Genomic DNA, 15,233 nt, shown 5'->3' with positions numbered 1-15,233 from the left:
AATCCAAAAAAAAGCTAAACACCAACAGGAATGTTTCTTCCATCAAGAAGCATTCCCAGTAAATCTCAGTACCAGTAAAACATATGCAGAGATGGACTGTTGCTTGATAGCTTGGGTAAATAAAAGGCAGTAGATGTTTTTAGCAGATACTGGGTACACATATCGGTTGTGTGTCTGGACTTCATGAACAAGATGAGATTGAAAACACTGAAATTGAAATTGCACACAATAGGGAATAACAAACCATATTCACTGGGGACAGCACAGCTTAAGCTTACGGTCGGAAACACATGGTTTCTAATGTAAATGGAAGTATTGCCAACTCTGTAACATAGATTTTCCACAATATTCTGATAAGACTATCTGGTTAGGCATCATGCTAAAATCAACCTTTAGCAACAAACAGTTGACCTCGAGAGGAATTTGTTTCCAATGAGTGCAACAGTTGCAAATGTTTCTGTGTCACAAGATACACCCACTGCTAAGGTGGCACCAACTTAACTAAGTGTGTATACATTACAAACTGTTCTGCATGATGATTAACTGGGATAATGACAGATGTTGATGTTTCACAACAAGCTTTATATTTAACAGAACCTCTATCAAGTAGTGACATGCTGAATGAACAGCTCTGTTTTATATGAAAATGCAGCACATGCTAGGGAAATAAATGGCCAGGTTATGGTGCCAGTAAGCATGGATAATTCCTGAATGAATATAGGGATCGGTTGTATCTACTCTACAGGTATTTAATTACGAAGATATTGATGGGTCAGACATAGTACACGAGGTCAAGCAAACTGTCAGCTCACCTGCGTTATGTAACAAGGTTAGTCACTTAAAGGGTGATGATCGATCAGTTATGGAGTCATTGTTATTTTGGTATAGAGATTTGTTTAAATCAGATGGTCCTTTACCAGCCACACCCATAACACAGTACCATTTTCCAATAGGTAGTCAGGTACAAGTGCACAGTAAACAGTTTAGGTTACCACAACATCTACAGCAGTTAATAGAACAGTTCAGAGATCAACAGCTTAAAGAAGGCATATTAGAGCACAATGATGGTACTTGGTCAGCGAGTATAGTAATCGTGCAAAAGAAGTCACCTGATGGAACAAGAAAAAAATAGATTCTCTTGTGTTATAGATTTTAGATGAATGTAAGTAACTGATGCATATCCAGTTCTTAATATCTGAAACTTTGGATAACCTGGGACAGCATAAACTTTTTTCTATGATAGATTTAAGGAATAAGTCTCACAAGATTGAAGTATGTTCAGATTATATGCCAAAAACAGCTTTTACAACATCATCCAGTCACTACCAGTACTGCAGAATGCCTTTTGGGTTAAAAAATGTAGATGCAGCATCTCAGCACTTAGATGAAATCCTGCAAGGGTTAAAACTGAAGAAAATGCATCATCTATTTCGATGATGTTTTTTCAAAAGATCTAGATGAACATGTAGAGCATCTAGGTGCAGTACTGAATATAATGAAAGCAGCTCACGTCAAATTAAGCATTGACAAATGTCATTTTGCCCAATCACAAGTTACTCACCTGGAGCATATTATTAGCCAAGAGGGAGTGAGAATGGATTCTTGTCTCCCATCGACTGTATGCATCAAAAAATCTCTACTAGTCATTTGTCTGTACTTGTCTTTAGTCTGTACCTGTTCTTATATGCTCTCACCCCATGACCTAAAAACTGTTGTGATGTCACTCTGTAATCTAATAAACTGTGAATTTCTAGTACTCGTATTTTTCATTGTCTTCCAAGTCACAACACAAATGGCAACAAGTCTGTTTCTCACATGTGTTCATCCTTGCAGTTGTTTTCTCTAACCTCATCTGCCATATAATACAACTGCCAATGAGTCAAATTACAGTGTGTTTCACTACAGAACTTTCTTGTGCTTCAAAGGCAATGGCAGCTTCCTTATGGCTGCCTTCAACCATTTCGTGGATACTTTGACAGTATGTGCTTCACTGTTCCTCGGTGTAGCATCACAGTGTTCCTCTGCCTGATGACTCTGCCGCCTATTGGCAAGCCTTTGCCATGTGTTTAGCATATTTCTGGTTTGGTAAGCCCCTACCTAAGCTCTGCCAACACTTCATTGTCTTTCAAGTAACAGACATGGACACTGGTAATGCCTTGTTTTTGTTATGGCCTCTTTTTCCAGGAATGGCCTCCCTCCTCTTGTTATGTTTGTTGCTCTCTTTTTCAGGACCTGGCCTCCCTTTCTTTGTTCATTGGTACCCTTTTTAGCACACGGCCTCTTTCTCTCTGTTGTTGTGTCAATAAGCACTCCATTTGGGACTGGCTTCAGTCATTCATCAATCACGTACGTACCCATGTTACAGACACTTGCCTCGAGTTTTTCTTCATGCCATGATCTGCCTGCTCCATGCTCAGGGAAACATTCCTTCCCCTAACACCCAATGAAGATGTTTGTCAGTGTAACTCCATTCTTGACTGCTGAACTATTGTCTTGTCTCTCTCACTTTGTGCAACATGAGAGAGCTGCATGTGGACACCAGAGCAGCTGTTTCGCTCTTCAACTTGCAACTATACACATGGATGGGCTCCCTATTGTTAGTGCCAATCAAATGCCATCTAGTAAGCTACACAAACAGCATTTTTCTGTTCTTGGTTGGAGCCTGCCACAATCTACTTTCAGCACCTCACACTGCTTTTCCTCGCTTGGCTGGCACCTACATTGCCTTGGGACAAAATTCTTATTGCCTTTGCTGTACCTTCTTGGACACTTTTGGATGTTGGTCATTTGATGCCCTCCATGTTTCCTTATGTTGTTAGTTGCCTATCTACCGCAGTATAGGCGACTCTCACAGCACTGTTATACATTTCTTCTGTTGAAGGCCTCCCTTGCACAGTGTTTCTTCATTTCATATCCTCTCATGACTTTGCTTCTGCAATGGCATCCACTGACATCACACTTCACTGTGGCAGCACACTGCTAAGGCTGCACCCACCCATCTTCCTGCCAGATGGCCCACCCACATGTGGAGGATGCCTTCTACTCTGGTGCAGGTGCCACCTGCACCTACATGGGCACCTCTTACCTTCTGAAAGTGCCTCCTGCATCAACGTGGGTGCATTCCACACTGATCCAGGTGACTCAGCCAGTAGTATGTCCTTGTTACTATTCTGTACTAACTAGTCTGTATGCATCAACAAGTCTGCACTCATCAGTCATCATTTGTCTGTACCTGTCCGCCTATACTCATCTGTAATCTGTATCTGTTTTGTACGCTGCCACTCTGCGACCTGAAACTGTTATGCTGTTGCTCCATGAGCTAATAAACTGCAGATTTCTTGTAACCTTGTTTTTCAGTGTCACAACAGACAGAAGATGGCATGAATTAATAGTGCTGTAGTAGCATTTCAAAGTTACATATGTTGTGTGGCCACAAAAATTGTTCTTATGCATTGATATGTATGTCAAGAGGCAATCTGCTAAAAAATGTGAAGAGGCATAAAATTCAAAATTTTCGAAGTCCTAAATCTGGGATACTAAGTTTGCTGATACACCAGAGACAGTCCTGGTTTACAGGTATTTAATGACTAGTAACATACAAGAACTACAAGGAAGAATGGGAGGAGGAGAGTATAATGGACATTATTAAGTATTTCAAAGAAAGTGAATGATGAGCTTAAGAGGACAGCTATTTCACATTCATCAATAATTTCCCAACATTGCCCAAACAGCCTTTACTAAGAGCCCTCATGCACATTTCTTCTAGTGTTTTTGCAATTTTTATCCCATTTGTCTCTGATAAGAGTTGTCTTGCACATTTTCTTCGATGCTTCTATACATATCTGTAATTTCATTTTTGCATTGTGTAGAAGGAGTCAGGTGAAACAAATAAGATTCATTACATGTTTCCTGTGATACTCAGCATCACTGGGGAACTTCACTGTCTTTTGAATTACAAACAGAATATTTTTCAAAAAGAAATTTTATGGGCCCATTCAATACAATAGTCCCATATTAGTCTGATGCAATATTTGGTTTAACAACATGATTTTGTAAGAACAGCAAAACCCAAAGAATAACCATTATTCCAGCAGTAATGGGGCAGCATTGCTGTACAGCAATAGCAGGCAGAAAGTGTGATGCAAGCCAGCACACAAAACGCCTCAAGTCATGCCATGAAGCCTTCGCAAAACAATTATACGGTGCCTGTTGTTATTTCTGACTGCATTAGAGTTTAAAGGCAGTGCTAATACATCCCAGGACAGTATCATTTTCAAGATATTTTCACAGAACAGCCTGGTGATGTTTCCATACCCTAACATGATAGTATCTAATGTATTTTACTATACCTTGGGATTAAAAACAATGAGAACCTGTATCATCAAGCAATTTTCAATCTTGTAAATATATATTTGTCACTTCTTCATTGCTCAGCTTTCCCTATCTTGTGTGCCAACTCATGTCACACTGTCTGTTTGCTATTGCTATGCAGTCTTGCCACTCAGTTGCTGCTAGACTGCTAGTTAAAACACATTGTTAAGCTGAATATCACACTAGACTAATTTGGGACAGAGTTATTAACTAGGCACATAAAATTCCACTTTAAAAATTATTAACAAGAAATAAACTAAACTCTTCTATGGACACTGAGTGTCACATGGAACACACAATGAGCGAGTTTGTTTGAGGTAACCCCACCTGCATATAGTAGAAATAAAATTTGCAGCTATCTGCTGAACACTAGAGCAAATGAATCTGATGCCTCTTAGAGGAAATACCCAAAATAAACTATATTCTCTGGCTTCCATAGCCACTAGATCTGAATATTATCAAGGCATTGTGGTCTGTGTTGAAAAAGCAATTCAGGGTCTGTTATCCATCTTCAGGATCACTGGAAGAAATGGATAGCTTTTTTGTGAAGAATGATGTGTAATCCAGTAGCATACCATTTAGGCTGCATATGTATTTTCCTCCAGAATGATTCAGACTATTTTAGATACCAATGCTATCTATAAACAATATTCTCATTTTGTTAACACTAATTTGATCAATCCCTGTAAATAATTTAAGTTTTGTTCATGGGATCCTTGGATGTAAATAACCATCCATATCAGGATAGATATTTATTTTAGTTTGTTGCTTTTTTGTTTGTGCTGTCTTAGAGTGCTTTGTTATGAAGTATAACATGATTGATGATCGTGTTGTGGAATACCCTATAGGTATTTTAAATATTCTGGCTGCAGATGTCAATAGATAATACAGATCATACATTTTTATTGTCATGCTAGCAATGACTTCTTCTCCTTTCTATACATTTCCCTTCTGTTCAAAGCAAATGATCATGTTGTCATGCCACATAAATCAAAACTGAAGTACAGAATGAGAACTTGTGTTAGTTATTAAAACTCATCCAAGAAGAATAATTACTATGAAAGGAAACAAAAAAATATATAATTATGAAAGTAATTTATAGATACATTAAGCACTATCACAAGGTGATGTTTCAAAGTGAAAACTCATAGAAGAGTGTAATAAATGCATTTGTGCTCCTTAAAACAGTTCAGGCACCTGTAATTTCAGCAGAACTGCTTTAAGGTACAAGTGACACAAGCAGATATATGGGGCACCAGACTGCACAATTTGTTATATCTCTTGTGTGTCAAAATGTTCTCCAACTGGCCCTAGGTTTCAGCTATCTAAAGTAATTAACCACGAAAATGTCTTTGACAATATTTATGTTACTGTACAGATCAGTTCTTCGTGGAATAGTATAGTCAATGAGACAAAATTAAGAAAAACATTTTAAAATGATGTCATAGTTGCTTTTAGCTGTTACTGTTTTTATTTTACTATTGCAATTTCAGCATTTGTTCAATTTTCAAGCATAAGTTTTTTAAGATACAAGTTGATATTGTTATATCTGCCCAACATCAAACTGCTCTCAGAAATCTTATTAATGGAAATGGCACAAATGTCGAAACTGCAATAGTAAAATAAAAACAGTAACAGCTAAAAACAAATGTGACATAATTTTAAAAATTTGCTGAAGCTGTGGATTCATGTTACAAGAAAGTAATAAAAAATTGCTCTAGTTTCTCTACAATGATTAGAGACTGAGTGAACACTATGAGACAAAGTGGAAGCTACAGGTGCATACCTGGAATAATAGTATGCCCCTGATTCCCTGCTTCAGGGAAGCAGAATTCACTTCCTGGTAGAATCCCTCGCTGTATATTTACTCTCAGCACTTGTTCCTGTGCTTCTGTAGTAATCTGGTCCTCTCGAAGTACAAGTCTGGTCATTTTCAGTTTCTTTATTCCCCCATGGAATACCTGTTCCAAGATGACAATGAACGAGACCATGAAACACCTTTATGCTTCCCACAAAAGTGTGATACAAATTTGTGGTATATTCATTTAATTCAATAATTTCTTATGTTCCATAGATTTCATCATGTAAGAGAACCTTGAGGGATGCTGAACAAGCTAAGATACACACAGAATGTAAAACTGGTATATTAGTAATTAAATATTCATCAAGTGGTATAAATATTTGTACTTACTCAGTCCAAAGTTAACACAGTAAACGTACCAGCAAAAGCAATACATGGGGGGCAGAGGAAGAATAGCTGCTGTTTCCTCAGATGTATAAAATAGCCAGTATTTATATGTTATTGTTTGCTTAGCATCTTAATGATCACCTTAATATCTGTTATTTTTGGGAAATTGTGATATAAACATACTAAAAACTGTTTATCATAGGCTTCTGTTTATCATAGGCTTGCCCACTCAATAATAGCATGTGGGATCCGTTTCTTGGAGATTACTCACAAAAACCTTTGATAATGCAAAAAATAATATTAAAAATAATGAAGAGAGTACCAAAATAATCTTCCACAAACCCATTTTCAAAGAGTTAATATACTGTCAGTAGTTTCTTTCAACAAAAAGAAAGCCCCTGAATCTCTTTACAACAAATGGAAATATCTATAGCCATGTCACAAGAACAAAAGCTAACATTCATCTGGTGATACAAAGATTAAGTAGAAGTCATAACAGGGTGAGAAATATGGGCAGCCTAGTTTGCAACAAACAACCCATATCAATTAGAAACGAAGGAAATATCTTAAGGAAGAAAGTGACAGATTTACTAATTAAGCATAATTCTTATTCTGTTGATGAGTACCTGAAGGCAAACTTACATTAAATACTTGATCTTGTTCTCTACCTCCCATTACTCAACAGTTCTTACAATTACTTTTATGCTTGCTCGAACAGTCCACAGGTGTATTGCTGGTCCATAGTGTCCAATGGTCACAATATTTTGGCAATCAGACATGTCACCATTGTCAGGTGCACTGACGAACTGAGCTCCTGAGGGTGGGCAGCCATCTTAAATCCCCTCCCCTTGTGAGGCGTTCTCTCTGCGGTCTGCACCCATGCGTCAGCGGTCGATGAGACACTGGCATCAGCATCTGCAATGGCGTTGGTGTAATTGCCTCGTCTGCCCTAGTTGCCCCGTTCGTTTCCTTTGTTGAGCATCTTTTTAATTAGACTCAGTGCTGGTTCCTGCGCCCTGCTGAGGTTGTAGCCGCAGTCTCAGTTGATGAATCCATCCCTGGTATGAATTTCAATAGCCTCTCTAACGACGCTGTCCCAGTATTTAGATGTCTATGCCAGTACCCTGGTATGTTGGTAGTCCATTTCATGATTTTCGGACAAACAGTGCTCTGCGACTGCCGACTTGTTGGGATACCAAAGTTGAGTGTGTCTCTGATGTTCTCGACAATGATCTTTGATGGTGCACACTGTCTGTCCAATATGTCTTCCCACACTGACATGGAATCTGGACTTCCACAAACTGAGATCATCTTTGACACTTCCCAATAATGCTTGCGTTTTATTTGGTGGTAAAAAGGCAGTTCATACTCGATGTTTCCTCAATATTCATCCTATTTTCCCCGACAGTGTGCCAGTATATGGTATATAGGCAGTGGCTATCTCTTTCTCCGTGACTTCCTCTGTCTCCACATGCTGTACTGTAGAGGTGGGGCGGTGAGCGCGTCTGATCCGCCATTTGGAGTACCCGTTTTTCCGGAATACAGTTTTGAGGTGTTCCAGTTCTTGGAGCAGACTCTTTACATCAGAGATGGTGCGCACCCTGTGCACCAGTGTTTTTAGCACCCCATTCCTCTGCGCCTGGTGGTGGCAGCTATCTGCTTGCAAATACAGGTTGGTGTGTGTTTTCTTCCTGTATACCTCGTGGCCCAAGAAGCCATTCGCTCTTCTTTTGACCATGATGTCCAGGAATGGTAATCTTTCCTCTGCTTCAGTCTCCATAGAGAATTTGATGTTTAGATGTACAGAGTTCAGGTGTGTAAGGAAGTCTAGGAGCTTGTCCCTTCCATGGGGCCAGATCATGAACATGTCATCCACATGACGTAGAAAACAAGTAGGTTTCCATTTGGACAATGCCAAAGCTTCCTCCTCAAAGTGCTCCATATAGAAATTCATGACCACAGGCAAGAGTGGTCTCCCCATTGCGATTCCTTCTGTTTGTTCATAGTATTCTCCATTAAAGAGAAAATATGTGGAGGTCAGAACATGCCAGAAAATGTCGTTCGTCTTCTTGTCAAAATTCTGTGCAATAAGCTCAACTGACTCTCGAAGAGGCACCCTGATGAATAATGAAACAACATCAAAACTCACCAGGATATCTGAGTCTTTCAGCTTGAAGTTGTCAAGAAGTTGTCAAGATGTTTTACGAAATCCACAGAATTATGAATGTGATGAGGGCATTTACCCACATAAGGGCTTGGTAATTCTGCCAGATATTTGGCCAGCAAATATGTAGGTGCCCTAATGTTGCTGACAATTGGGCATAACAGCATCCTTTCTTTGTGGACTTTAGGGAGTCCATAAAGTCTTGGCAGTACAGGTCCTTGAGGTGTCAATTTCTTGGCGACACCCTCTGCTAAATCTATGTCCTTGAGAAGAGCTCTAGTCTTGTTCTCCACCTTCTTTGTAGGGTCAGCATTGATCTTCCTGTAAGATTCATCATTTATCAGCCTCTGCATCTTCTCAATGTAGTCCTTATGGGAAATTGCTTTTGTCAGCCCCTAAGACAACTAAATACTGGGAAAGCAACGTTAGAGAGGCTATTGAAATTCATATCAGGGACAGACTCATCAACCGAGATTGCAAATACAACCTCAGCAGGGCATGGGAACCAGCATTTAGTCTAATTAAAAAGATGCTCAGCAAAGGAAATGAAGGGGCAACGAGGGCAGACAAGGCAATTACACCAATGCCACCACAGACGTCGACGCCAGCGTCTCACCAACTGCTGACACGCGGGTGCGAACCACAGAGAGAATGCCTCACGAGGGGAGGGGACTTACTGCCGCCCACCCTCAGGAGCTCAGTTCGTCAGTGCACCTGATGATGGTGACATGTCTGATCACCGAAATATTGTGCCCGTTGGACACTATGGACCGGCAATACACCTGTGGACTGTTTGAGCAAGAAATACGCTGGGAAAAACTGAAGAATCACACTTTTATGCTAGTCTGTCAGGTAAGACAGAATTTCTATTTATCAATGTCTCATAGAGTTGTACAGAAATAATATCCTTTTACTAATGTGTAATAAGATCTATTAAGATACTGTCATGTATCCTCCATACAGTTCAGTGTATTAAAATAGACACTGAGTCTTGTCATTCATGCTATTGTAGCCATTATTTTATTTTGTACAATATTTGTGTTGAATTTTCATATATATTGTCATCTACTTAGCCGATTAAGAAAAATATTAGGTTATTGCTGTCATTACTAAACATCTACTGTTGTTCACAAATATAATATGTAAAAATGCAACTACCATCAGTCCCATGTCTCTGTGAATATGACACAGTATAAGATTTCTGGGCTACAAATAAACAAACAAATCATAGATTTCCAAGATGTTTAAAGAAGCTTCTGCAAGATGACTGATTTCCTACTTTATGTAGAACTCTAACTGCTCACTTTAGCTTAATAATACAAGATTACAGTGACTGATCTGAAAAATATGCCATACCCCTGACTTTTCAGCCAACATAAAGTGAGGTACGTCTAAGTACAAAACTGCTTGTCTAAACTTCTTGGTTAGTTTATCTTTTTCATGTTCTGTTCTTGAATGTTATCCAGCTAGATCCCAAGTAATTTTCACATATCACTTTATTTAGTATGTGAAAGCCTCCAAAATATCACAGAATATAAAAGGATAGTTTTGTAATTTAGTACTGCTGGAACTTTACTTGTGAGGTCATATACATCGGTCACTGAAAAGTCTTTTTTATAAAAGCCATACTAAGAGCCAGTTGACACATACACTGCTGAAAATGAGGCAGTGCACTAATTGGCCATCTTCCCAGAAGTTGTTGAAAAAGGAAAACTGGAAGTGGTAAAGTAGGTCTTTACTTGGCAATGATTTCCTTATTTGAGTTTTTACAGATTTTTTAGAGTAATGCAACTCAGTATGTTGTCAGTATGTAGTGTTTTATACAACATTTCATTTATGTATTGTCAGAAGTGCCCCAGGGAGATGTGATAGCACCACTCCTGTTCTGTGTACATATATGATCCGACAGGTAGGGTGAGCAGCAATCTCTGACTGTTTACTGACAATACTGTAGTGTACAGAAGAGTGTCATCATTGATGGACTGTAGGAGGACTATATGATGACTTTGACATAAATGATATTTGGTTTGATAAATATTAGCTTGATATAAAATTGGAAAATGTAAACTTACGGAGATGAGTAGGAAAAAACAATGCTGGGATATTTGGATACAATGCTAGTGATGTACTGCTTCACACAGCTATGTGTCAATTAAATATCTAGGTGTAACATTTCAAAGAGGTATGAAATGGAATGAGCAAATAAGGTCAGCCATATGGAAGGTGACTATTTGACTTTGGAAGAATTCTATGGAAGTGTAGCCCACCTACAAAGGAAACACTATATAGAACACTTGTGCAACCCATTGTAGAGTACTGCTCAGTTGTTTGAGTCACCCCCCAGGTTAGATTAAAGGAAGAACTTGAAGCAATTCAGGGCATGCTGCTAGATTTGTTACTGGTAGGTTTGATCAACTTGCAAGTTATGTAAATGCTCCATGAATTCAAGTGGGAGATCCTGGAGGAAAGACAACAATCTTTTAGTGAAACACTATTGAGAAAGTTTAGAGAAGTGGCATTCGTGACTGACTGAAGAACAACTGTACTGCTATCAAAGTACATCTTGCATAAGGACCATAAAGATCAGATAAGAAAAATTAAAGCTCCTACAGAGGCATATAGACAGTTGTTTTACCCTTGGCCTAATTGTGACTGGAATGTCTGACCCCGGTAGCTGAGTGGTCAGCGCGACAGACTGTCAATCCTAAGGGCCCGGGTTCGATTCCCGGCTGGGTCGGAGATTTTCTCCGCTCAGGGACTGGGTGTTGTGTTGTCCTAATCATCATCATTTCATCCCCATCAACGTGCAAGTCGCCGAAGTGGCGACAAATGGAAAGACTTGCACCAGGCGAGCGGTCTATCCAACGGGAGGTCCTCGTCACACACCATTTATTTATTTATTTTTTGTGACTGGAATGGGAAAGAGACTGACTGGCAGTGGTACAAGATACCCTCTGCCGTGCACTGTGTGGCACCTTATGGACTATGTATGTAGATGTAAATGTTTAAAATGAGTCTGACTGTCAAGTCACATGCAGAAGAGTAATTTCAATTGGTGGACTAGATTAATAAATATTTGTTTCCAGCAGCCACTAGATCCAGAAATATATCTCATAATCATTCAAATATATCCTAAACTTGATAAAATGCAAAGACCCCAAGCACATGGCTGTAGTAAATTGCGACTTTTAATTTGTCTAATGTCAGATGGCAAAACTGCACTTACTAGTGGTAAGGAAAACAGTGTTGTAAACTAATGCTGAATACTTTCTCAGACAACTGCCTCAGACTAGTCTAACAGCACACTTATGAAAGAAACACAATAGGACCTAATCTCTTTGAGAGCATCATCAGTGAGAGAGGGATTAGTGAGCAGGTACTATTACCGGGATGACAAAAAGGTCATCAAGGGAGCTATGAGAGTATTTGTGTTTGGGCAAACTAATAGGCTGCCAGTCTTTGCACCAATTTAAAATGTTATTGAGATCTGACTAAACTTTCATGCTGCTTCTTTCAGACTGTACTTCATTACAAATAACTACATAGGTTGGAACTTAAATAGTGACAACACTGCTGTGAAGACACTATGCGAAGGAATCTAAAGTTGTCGCTGATAGCACACGTTGTTGACATACCTACCTTACCTCCGAGCAAATGGATTCGCTCATCTCGTGTCACTGGCATGCGCACAATTGAGGGAAACACAGTCACTTGTGAGCGAGTGGTCTAACATAACGGAGACACTACGTTTTCAACACAGGAACAACGGAGTTGGATCAAGACTGAATGTACCAGAGGTCGTACAGCACGACAGTGTCATCAAGGTCTTCAAGAGGCATGCGGGGAACTGGCATTGCTGTACGGAACAGTGGTGCATTAGGTAAAAGCCTTCAACGAAGGTCAGCAAACTGGGGCAGACATGCATCGGGCAGGTTGTTCTAGCATCTCTGAAGAAGTAGTGCATGCTGTTGCCACATTAGTGAACAGTGATCGATGGCATACAATGAGTGAGCTCACCCACGAAACCGGATTAGCACATACGACTGTGCTTCGCATCCTGAAAGAACACTTGGGCATGCAAAAAATTGCATCACGATGGGTTCTGCATGACTTGATGGAAATGCAGAAATGGATGTGTTACAATGTTGCTCAGATGCACTTGGAGCGCCATGGGCATGAAGGAGAGGCTTTCTTATGCCGTATTGTAACACTGGATGAGACATGGGCCACATTGTATGAGCCAAAACTTAAATGCCAATCCAGAAAATGGCGTCATTGTGGGTCGCCATGAAAGTTGAAAGTGCATCAGATCCCCAGTATGGTGAAAGTTAGGGTGATTCTCGTGTACGACTGTGATGGTGTTATTCTAACACATTACATTCCTCCATGGCAGACCATCAATGCACAGTATTATTGATCATTTTTGGAGCATCATCTATGACCAGCTTTGTGAAAGAAGTGATGACACTTTCTGCACAACCCACCCATCATTTTCCACGACAATGCAAGGGCGTATACTGCGCAAGCTGTGGCCACTCTGTTTGGTTGATGGGACTCAGAAGTACTGTACCATCCACCGCACTCCCCGCACTTAAGTGCTTGTGACTTCCAGTTGATTCCAGAGATGAAGGAACCACTTAGTGACATTCGCTTCAGAACTGTTCCAGAGATTCAACAGGCAGTAGACTGCTCCATTCACACCATTAACAGAACAGGCTCTGCAAATGGTATACTATGCCTTCCACATCACTGGCAACAGGTTCTACACAACGCTGGTGATTAAGTTCAAACCCTTGTATATCATCTGCAGGAAGTCTGAATTTATCATTAATATTATCTGCAAGGTCAATAGTATACAACAATTTCTGTAGCACTGTCTGTAATTACATCTATAAGTACATCCGACGATAACTTTCCATCAAAGATGGAAATGGCTTCTAACAGCCGTGTACCGCAAGTCTCTAGAGGAACGGAGGGTTCCAAATGATTGGAAAAGAGCACAGATAGTCCCAGTCTTCAAGAAGGGTCGTCGAGCAGATGCGCAAAACTATAGACCTATATCTCTTACGTCGATCTCTTGTAGAATTTTAGAACATGTTTTTTGCTCGCGTATCATGTCATTTCTGGAAACCCAGAATCTACTATGTAGGAATCAACATGGATTCCGGAAACAGCGATCGTGTGAGACCCAACTCGCCTTATTTGTTCATGAGACCCAGAAAATATTAGATACAGGCTCCCAGGTAGATGCTATTTTTCTTGACTTCCGGAAGGCGTTCGATACAGTTCCGCACTGTCGCCTGATAAACAAAGTAAGAGCCTACGGAATATCAGACCAGCTGTGTGGCTGGATTGAAGAGTTTTTAGCAAACAGAACACAGCATGTTGTTATCAATGGAGAGACGTCTACAGACGTTAAAGTAACCTCTGGCGTCCCACAGGGGAGTGATATGGGACCATTGCTTTTCACAATATATATAAATGACTTAGTAGATAGTGTCGGAAGTTCCATGCGGCTTTTCGCGGATGATGCTGTAGTATACAGAGAAGTTGCTGCATTAGAAAATTGTAGCGAAATACAGGAAGATCTGCAGCGGATAGGCACTTGGTGCAGGGAGTGGCAACTGACCCTTAACATAGACAAATGTAATGTATTGCGAATACATAGAAAGAAGGATCCTTTATTGTATGATTATATGATAGCGGAAGAAACACTGGTAGCAGTTACTTCTGTAAAATATCTGGGAGTATGCGTACGGAACGATTTGAAGTGGAATGATCATATAAAACTAATTGTTGGTAAGGCGGGTACCAGGTTGAGATTCATTGGGAGAGTGCTTAGAAAATGTAGTCCATCAACAAAGGAGGTGGCTTACAAAACACTCGTTCGACCTATACTTGAGTATTGCTCATCAGTGTGGGATCCGTACCAGGTCGGGTTGACGGAGGAGATAGAGAAGATCCAAAGAAGAGCGGCGTGTTTCGTCACTGGGTTATTTGGTAACCGTGATAGCGTTACGGAGATGTTTAATAAACTCAAGTGGCAGACTCTGCAAGAGAGGCGCTCTGCATCGCGGTGTAGCTTGCTCGCCAGGTTTCGAGAGGGTGCGTTTCTGGATGAGGTATCGAATATATTGCTTCCCCCTACTTATACTTCCCGAGGAGATCACGAATGTAAAAGTAGAGAGATTAGAGCGCGCACGGAGGCTTTCAGACAGTCGTTCTTCCCGCGAACCATACGCGACTGGAACAGGAAAGGGAGGTAATGACAGTGGCACGTAAAGTGCCCTCCGCCACACACCGTTGGGTGGTTTGCGGAGTATCAATGTAGATGTAGATGTAGACATGGTGCATCCTTCTTACCAAAACTTCCTCAATACAGTCACAAATTTTGGATGATACTCATTGTGTCTAATGTTTTATTGGAATTCAGGAAATACTGCATCTATCTGACTGCTTTGATCCTTGTCTTTCAGGATGTCATGTGAGAAAACTGTGTGTTGGGTTTCA

General features: G+C 40.2%; 1 protein-coding gene across 1 annotated transcript in view; it reads right to left on the bottom strand.

Moving 5' to 3' along the window:
• Nucleotides 1–15,233, bottom strand: part of LOC124545681 (dnaJ homolog subfamily B member 13-like) — a 106,328-nt gene that overhangs the window by 26,908 nt on the left and 64,187 nt on the right. The window contains exon 4 of the mRNA XM_047124627.1: nucleotides 6,158–6,332. Within this exon, the coding sequence (XP_046980583.1) occupies nucleotides 6,158–6,332 (175 nt within the window). The remainder of the gene's footprint in view (nucleotides 1–6,157; nucleotides 6,333–15,233) is intronic.

Source organism: Schistocerca americana, chromosome 8 (genome assembly GCF_021461395.2).
Source record: "Schistocerca americana isolate TAMUIC-IGC-003095 chromosome 8, iqSchAmer2.1, whole genome shotgun sequence".
Lineage (NCBI taxonomy): Eukaryota > Metazoa > Arthropoda > Insecta > Orthoptera > Acrididae > Schistocerca > Schistocerca americana.
This window is presented reverse-complemented; position numbering and strand designations above follow the sequence as displayed.